This window comes from Otolemur garnettii, unplaced genomic scaffold (assembly GCF_000181295.1).
Source record: "Otolemur garnettii isolate 467f Iridium unplaced genomic scaffold, OtoGar3 scaffold00025, whole genome shotgun sequence".
Classification (NCBI taxonomy): Eukaryota; Metazoa; Chordata; class Mammalia; order Primates; family Galagidae; genus Otolemur; species Otolemur garnettii.
This window is the reverse complement of record NW_003852420.1, coordinates 17,440,082-17,447,699: the sequence shown is the minus strand read 5'-3', so window position 1 is coordinate 17,447,699 and position 7,618 is coordinate 17,440,082. Positions and strand designations below refer to the sequence as shown.

The 7,618-nt window shown below is 46.2% G+C and overlaps 1 protein-coding gene across 1 annotated transcript; it reads left to right on the top strand.

Annotated features, from left to right (window-relative positions):
* The first annotated feature begins 4,688 nt into the window (after nucleotides 1-4,688).
* On the top strand, nucleotides 4,689-7,400 carry CUNH20orf173 (chromosome unknown C20orf173 homolog). The gene is made up of 5 exons (XM_012804091.1): nucleotides 4,689-4,997; nucleotides 5,187-5,365; nucleotides 5,506-5,630; nucleotides 7,078-7,098; nucleotides 7,222-7,400. Exons 1-5 carry the CDS (start codon nucleotides 4,689-4,691, stop codon nucleotides 7,398-7,400), a joined length of 813 nt encoding a protein of 270 aa, XP_012659545.1.
* The last annotated feature ends 218 nt before the right edge of the window (nucleotides 7,401-7,618 follow it).

The window sequence follows — 7,618 nt, the reverse complement described above, 5'->3', positions numbered from 1 at the left end:
AGTCCCAGCTACTTGGGAGGCTGAGGCAGGAGACTCGCTTGAGCCCAGGAGTTGGAGGTTGCTGTGAGCGTGATGCCATGGCACTCTACCCAGGGGGGATAGCTTGAGGCTCCGTCTCAAAAAAAAGAAAAAAAAATATTTGTGGGACATTATTTAGGTAATTATAAAAGTCATAAAATACTGACCAGTGAGAAATTAATGATAAATGTTCTTATTCCAGGGCCAGGTGTGGTGGCTGACACCTGTAATCCTGGTACTTTGGGAGGCTGAGGCGGGTGGATTGCTTGAGCTTAGGAGTTTGAGACCAGCCTGAGAAAGAGCAAGACCCTATCTCACAAAAAGAAAAATAGGAAAGAAAAAGTTCTAGTTCCAACAATATGCAACTTAATCCTGAAAACTTTTCTGCTGTGAAACATCTTAAAATGCCAAATTAGAAATATCCCATTAAGTGTAGAGCTAACTCATTACAAAGTAAGAGAAATTTCCTGGCACTAAAGTAAATAATTGAAAAAGCCAGTATACTTGTGAGCAGACTTGTGGCTCCAGGGATGGGTTAGGGAGTGATGGCAAATGGGGCTATGTTTCAGAAATCTACAGTCTTAGGTTTTGTTTGTTTGTTTTTGAGACAGAGTCTCACTATGTCGCCCTGGGTAGAGTGCTATGGCATCGCAGCTCACAGCAACCTCAAACTCCTGGGCTTAAGCGATTCTCTTGCCTCAGCCTCCCAAGTAGCTGGGACTATAGGTGCCCAGCTATTTTTTGGTTGTAGTTGTCATTGTTGTTTGGCAGGCCTGGGCTGGGTTCAAACCCTCCAGCTGTGGTGTATATGGCTGGTGCCTTAGCCACTGAGCTATAGGTGCTGAGCCGTTTTCTTTTTTTATAAAGCATATAATAATTTATATCAACATAGACATTTATAGTTTATAAAGCATTTTCATGGAAATGATCTGTACACTGAAAAGTAATATGCTAGCAGCTATAATTTGGTAAGATGTTATATTAATTTAAGAAGGCTTCTGGAAGGAAGTGAGTTTTTAAATTGGAATCAAAGGCTTGGCGCCTGTGGCTCAAGTGGCTAAGGCACCAGCCACATACATCTAAGGTGGAGGATTCAAATCCAGCCCAGGCCTGCCAAACAACAATGATGGCTGCAAACCAAAAAATAGCCAGGCGTTGTGGCTGGCACCTGTGGTCTTGGGAGGCTGAGGCAGGAGACTTGCTTGAGCCCAGGAGTTGGAATTTGCTGTGAGCTATGATGCCATGGCACTCTACCTAGGGGGACAGCTTGAGGCTGGGTCTCGAAAAAATAAATAAATAAATAAATTGGAATCAAATAGATGGAAGCAAATTATTTCACAAAGTACTTTTCAACCAATGTAGCCTGAACTACCCCATGACCATAATGTACTTGCCTTATGATCACTGTCAAAATAGGGAAAGATCTTCTTTGGGTATTAAATATTAATGCAGGCTCAGTGCCTGTAGCTCAGCAGCTAGGGTGCCAGCCACATACACCAGAGCTGGATGGTTAGAACCCAGCCTGGGCCTACCAAACAACAATGACAACTACAACAATAAAAATACCCAAGCTTTGTGGTGGGGACCTGTAGTCCCAGCTACTTGGGAGGCTGAGGCAAGAGAATCACTTAAGCCCAAGAGTTTGAGGTTGCTGTGAGTTGTGATGTCATGGCTCTCTACCAAGGGTGACATAGTGAGACTCTGTCTCAAAATAAATAAATAAATATTAATGCCTATAAAGGGAGAAGAGATGATACTTTGAGACTTCAGTAAAAAGATGGGATCTCAACTAGCATGGTGGTGGCTCACACCTATAATCATAGCACTCTGGGAGGCTGAGACCAGAGGATCATTTGAGCTCACTCAGGAGTTTGAGATCAGCCTGAGCAACAGCAAGACCCCATCTCTACTAAAAATGAAATAATTAGCCAGGTATTATGGTGGGTACCTGTAGTCTCAGATACTCAGAGGCTGAGGCAGGAGTATCACTGGAACCCAGGAGTCTGAAGATTCTGTGAGCTAGGCTTATGCCATGGCACTCTAGCCTGGGCAACAGAGTAGGACTCTGACTCAAAAGAGAGAGAGAGAAATATTGAACTGAAATATGGAGCTAAAAAAATTACCCAGAATGAAGTATAGAGAAATAAAATCATAGATAAGAAGGAGCGATTCAGATGCCTGAAGGGTAGAAAGAATAAATTCAATATCTGCTTGATAGGCGTTCTAGTAGGAACAAATAGAATGAGGGAGAGGCAATACTGGAAAGAAATGGCTGAGAAGTACCCAGAATTGATGAAAGGCCTGAGTTCTCATATTCAAGAAGCATGAATATAGTCTAAGAGAATAACATGTATCTACAACTAAACAGCAGAACACGAAAAACAGAGAAAGGTTACCATCTGGAAAAAATGGATAGTGAGTAAATAAATGTCATCCTATTTCTCTCTCTAGTGTCACTGAATATAGTATTCCCTATCGTATGCTTGGGGTGATGGCACTTTCTGAGACTAGATAATGATAGGGGTGCACAACCTTGGGAGTGTACTAAATATCACTTAACTCTACATTTTAAAATGGCCAAATGCTAAATTTTACAAGTGTTTCGCAACAATAAAAAGATTATACCAGTTGACGCAAATGAATCAGCAATAAAGCTTACTGTGCATCTTTTCCTAGATGATTTTTAAAACTTTTCTGTTTTGAAATAACTCTAAGCACCAAAGAAATTGCAAAAATAGTACAGAGAGGTCCCATGCATCCATTACCTGTTTTTCCCCAGTGGTAGCATCTTACCCTATAGAACCAAGGGTACTTTTTTTTTTTTTTTTTTTTGAGACAGAGTCTCAGGCTGTCACATCACAGCTCACAGCAAGCTCCAACTCCTGGGCTCAAGCAATTCTCCTGCCTCCACCTCCCAAGTAGCTGTGATTACAGGTGCCTTCCACAATGCCTGGCTATTTTTTGCTTGCAGCCCTCATTGTTGTTGTTGGGCCCAGGCTGGATTCGAACCCACCAGCTCAGATGTATGTGGCTGGCGCCTTAGCTGCTTGAGCCACAGGTACTGAGCCCACTAAGGTACATTATTAACACCAGAGATTTGACATTGGCATGATGTAATTTACTGGCCTACATACTTTATTCACTGTTGCAGTTTTCTACTAGTTAAGATTAACAATTTTAGTGTTCTCATCCCACTGAAGAAAATGTTTTGATTTTTAAAAAATATTAAATTCGGCTGGGTGTAGTGGCTCACACCTGTAATTCTAGCACTCTGGGAGGCCAAGGCAGATGGATTGTTTGAGCTCAGGAATCCTAGACCAGCCTGAGCAAGAGTGAGACCAGTCTTTAAAAAAACAGCAGGGGGTGGTGCCTGTGGCTCAAGGAGTAGGGAGCCGGCCCCCTATACAGGGGAGTGGCGGGTTCAAGCCTGGCCCCTGCTAAAACTGCAAATAAATACATTAATTAATTAATTTTTAAAAAAGAACAGCAGGGTGTTGTGGCACGTACCTGTAGTCCTAGCTACTAAGGTGGCTGAAGCAAGAGGATCGCTTGAGCCCAGGAGTTTGAGCTTGCTGTGAGCTGTGACACCACGGCACTGTACCCAGGGCAACAGAGTGAGATTCTATCTCAAAAAAATAAACAAATAATTTAAATTAAATAAATAAAAAATAAAAATATGAAATTAGTTCTGCCCCCCACTGAAATCTTAAAACCAACTCAAAAGTTTTTCATTTTATTTTTTAATATCTTCCCAAATGTAGGATTGAATTAAGGTTATGGCAGTGGAGATAAAGAAAAGAAGGTGGCTTAGAGATAGAAAGAAATGGATTAAAGATGGATTTGGTTGTCATGGGAAAAGGGAGAATCAACAATACATAGGTTTTGGCTTCAATAACTGAGTAAAGGGTGGGACGATTTATTGAGATAAAGAAGTCTCCGATCAGAGGCTCCAAGAACACTTTCAAGGGTAGGTTTATAGGGAACATCATGAGTTTGGTCTCAGGTTTGTACAGATGACATGGCTCTGAGAATCTAAGCAGAAGCGCAGTAGGCTGTTGGAGAAAGGGTCTAGAGAGCAGAAGGGAGGACTAAGCTGAAGTCACACAACTGGACGGCAGAAACCATACACAAAGCATGTTTCAAGTTCTCTCTCAACCCCTGTTCATTCATTCCCTAAACATTTATTAAGTGATTTTAAGTCTTAGGGATACAGAGATGAAAGAGATAATGTTGGTCCCCATCCTTATAGACCTTACATTTAATGCAGGTAATTTGGATGTCAGAGAAAGGTCACAGTTGTGGCTTTTTCCAGGCAGGCTCGAGGAGGAAGGTCACAATGTGTACTTTGTGATGAGATGTACGATGTAACTGGGATGGCACCAAGGACCCCACTGGACGCTGGTCCTCCCTCCTGTGGGACTGGCCGCATGTTACCTCTCTGCCCTGGTGTCTTCTCTCCCACATGCAGTTAGAGTCCTCTTTGGGGGTGAGCAAATGGATAGGTAGGCAAGAGATGAGGGGCTGGAAGGAGGGGTGGGGTGGAGGGTTGGGGAGCCATGGAGGTGAACAGCACAGAGGGATGCTGGTGCAGCTCACGGCCTCAGCCCCTCATCCTTCCAGGCAAGAAGCTGGTCTGCTGCCTGCCACAGGAGTCTTTGCCTGGGCTCCACATGAAGTGCTCGCAGATTTTAGTCCTGTGGGCCTTTGGGGTGCTCATCTTATGGCTTATGGCCCCCTGCTTGGATCTAACACCTGAATCAGCACCCCAGGAAAAACGGAAGTACCTGGTACCATGGAGTTCCACCTGCCCTTGGTTCAAATTCAGAAAGCGTGGCTGCCCTTCTGAGCCCCTCAACTGCTCCTCCTGCCACCACACATCTGGAGAATGCAACTGGTTTAACATATGCTACAAGAAGACCATGGGGTACCTGATGAGGAGAAAAGAGTCTATGGCCTCTGACAGTGTACTCTGGTGGTTGGTCAGTGGTCAGCCTTGGACCCAGTCCCATCCTCACCCATCTGGCCCAACCCCCTGCCCTAGGCCCAGGCTTAGTGCATCTCCCATCTTCACAGCATCCCCTGACCTCTGGACGGGAGAATCACCCTCCCAGGGCTATGCTCCTTCCCCTGGGCTCAGCCCCCAATCTCCTCTCTCCTGCTGTTCCCAGGGCAGGAACTCAGGGAGCGAGCTTGGGAAAGTGTGGAACAAGGTGTTTAGGGTGATTCGGATACCCTCAGCAAGCCATTTTGATTTCTACTGTGGGACTTGTGCAGTGTTGGGGAGCTCACTGACCCTGCAGGGCTCCAGCCTTGGTGACAACATGGACCAGCACCCCATTGTCTTCGGGTGGGTGCTGAGGAGAGGGTGGGAGTGGGAAGGCCAGGTGCACCCCAAAGTTCCTCCAGTTTCTGTTGTCCTTCCCCCGATGAACCCTGCTCTGAGAGAGACGTGGGGAACTAAAGCACAGGACGCTTTGTCTGTCCCAGGAATGCCAGCAATCAAGGTTCCTGGAGGCAGCTGCTGTGGCTGCTGCAGCTTCCTGACCTGGCATGGACTCAAGAGGCTCTGAGCGAGGAGGTGATGGAGTCATCCTCAGGCATTCTCAGTGTGGGTGTGAGGGGAAGACCAACGCAGGGCAACAGCAGGCGCTCTGGGGAAACCCTCTGAGAGATTACTGGGGGCACTGCAGGGCTTTCTCCACATCTCCAATTCTCTCTTATGTAGCCGAGCCACATTAAAGGCTGCCATAACTTTGTTCTTGATTGACACTGTCTCAAGGTCTGCAGGAAGGGATATTCCTTTGAAGACCCTCGAGATTAGAAAACTAATCTAGTGGGAGGCAGGCACTGAAAACAGAGCATGCTGTGGTCAGGAATTTCCTGAAAGAGACCTGAGTAGTGGTAAATCAAGATAAGGTTATTGTGCTGCTAAGTTAAAGACTATGTCTGTTCTTTACAGATGAATACTTTGTTCTTTGAAGCAAAAAGAAATAAGACTAGTGACTTTTTTGTAACTTTATTGTATTGTAAATGTAAGATTATGTGTGTATGTGCAGAATGCTTTATTGTTACGGTATATAAGTGAGTAAGAAATAAACTAGGAGGTGGGGCCTGTGGCTCAAAAGGGTAGTGGCAGGTTCAAACCCAGCCCTTGCAAAAAAAAAAAAAAAAAAAAAGAAATAAACTAGGGTTGCTGCACGCCTGAGAGAGCTATAGCCCTTTTCTCTTCCAAGACATTCTGACTGCTGAGCCTACTTCCGCGACTCCGGCCCGATCAATTCACACAACATTCTTAGATGTCAGAAGATGGTCCAGTTCCTGAGTGGAGTAGAAGACACCAAAGGCAAGGTGAGCCAGGTGTGGTCAAGGTGGGTGCATCGCCTGAAGTCAGATGTTTGAGACCAGCCTGAGCAAGAGTGAGACCCCATCTCTAAAAATAGCCAGGTGTTGTGGCAGGTGCCTGTAGTTCCAGCTACTCGGGAGGCTGAGTCAAGAGGATCGCTTGAGCCCAAGAGTTTGAGGTTGTTGTGAGCTAGGATGCCATGCACTCTACCCAGGGTGATGGGGTGAGACTCTGTCTCCAAAAACCAAAACAAACAAACAACCCTCCCCTGCCAAAGGCGAGGTGAGGGGACAGGAAGAAACAGGAAGTGGCTGTGGACTGCTGTGCAGAGGACCCCTGGTCAGCCCTCTCCTGCTTCTTTCCCAGCTACAAACTGGGGCAACTGACTGGATGACCAGAGTCAGGACCCATCTCAGGCTCATGTCTCTGCTCTATGTCTTGCATACCTGTGCCCAGGCAGGAGCTGGTGGGCTCAAGTGCTCCTCCTGCCTCAGTCTCCCAAGCAGCTGGGACTGCAGGCGCTTGCCACTGCATCCAGCTTGCCTCACACACTTTTTCACTTCCGTCCTTCTGTTATGCCCTGGGGAATCCTCTCCCTCCAACATAATAAGGAACAGCTGCAAATAATAATAATAATTAAAAAAGGAACAGTTAGTTGGTGCTCTTTGGGGGGCCTCTGGATGCCTTTCTGAGAGTGCTTACCCCCCTGTGTCCAGAGTCTGTGTTCCCTGGAGAAGGTGAGCTCCATTCTCCTCCCAGCTCCCTGAGGCAGCCTGTGATACTAGATGCTGAATGAGGGGAGATGAGGGTAAGGACAGGAATCTGCTTGCTGACACACATATCCCTTTCTCTTGTGCCAGGTTGTGGCCCCTTTGGATTTAGAGCAGAACAGCAAGGAAAGTGGTTCTATTACTGGGAGGATCAAAATCAGGCCAATGGCTGCAAGGAGATACTGTCCTTGAATGGTACAGAGCAGAACTGGAAGTCGTTCCTCAGCTGGATGGCGTGGGCAAGCTCACTGTCCACATGTGACACATGATGCCTAGCTGAGTCCAACAAGTCCTAGTCCTTTGGGTCTGAGTGCACGGGAGTGCTGCGATTACAGCAGCAGCGGCAGTGGCAGCAGTGTGACTGTGAAGGCTCAGGGGTAGTGGGCAAGAGGAAATGTATAGAGATCAGTCTGGTACTAAATAAAATCCCTCCTGATTCTCTTCCCTGTAAGCACCTTATCTGGGAAAGAAGGGCCAGGCTTGACTT

What these genes read in the sequence shown, in the direction of transcription:
- CUNH20orf173 (XM_012804091.1), top strand. Translation starts at nt 4,689, where the DNA reads ATGAAGTGCTCGCAGATTTTAGTCCTGTGGGCCTTTGGGGTGCTCATC. An exon ending in ACAGTGTACTCTGGTGGTTG is followed by an intron (nt 4,998 to 5,186) that starts GTCAGTGGTCAG and finishes TGCTGTTCCCAG; the next exon opens with GGCAGGAACTCAGGGAGCGA. An exon ending in CTCAGGCATTCTCAGTGTGG is followed by an intron (nt 5,631 to 7,077) that starts GTGTGAGGGGAA and finishes CCCTGTGTCCAG; the next exon opens with AGTCTGTGTTCCCTGGAGAA.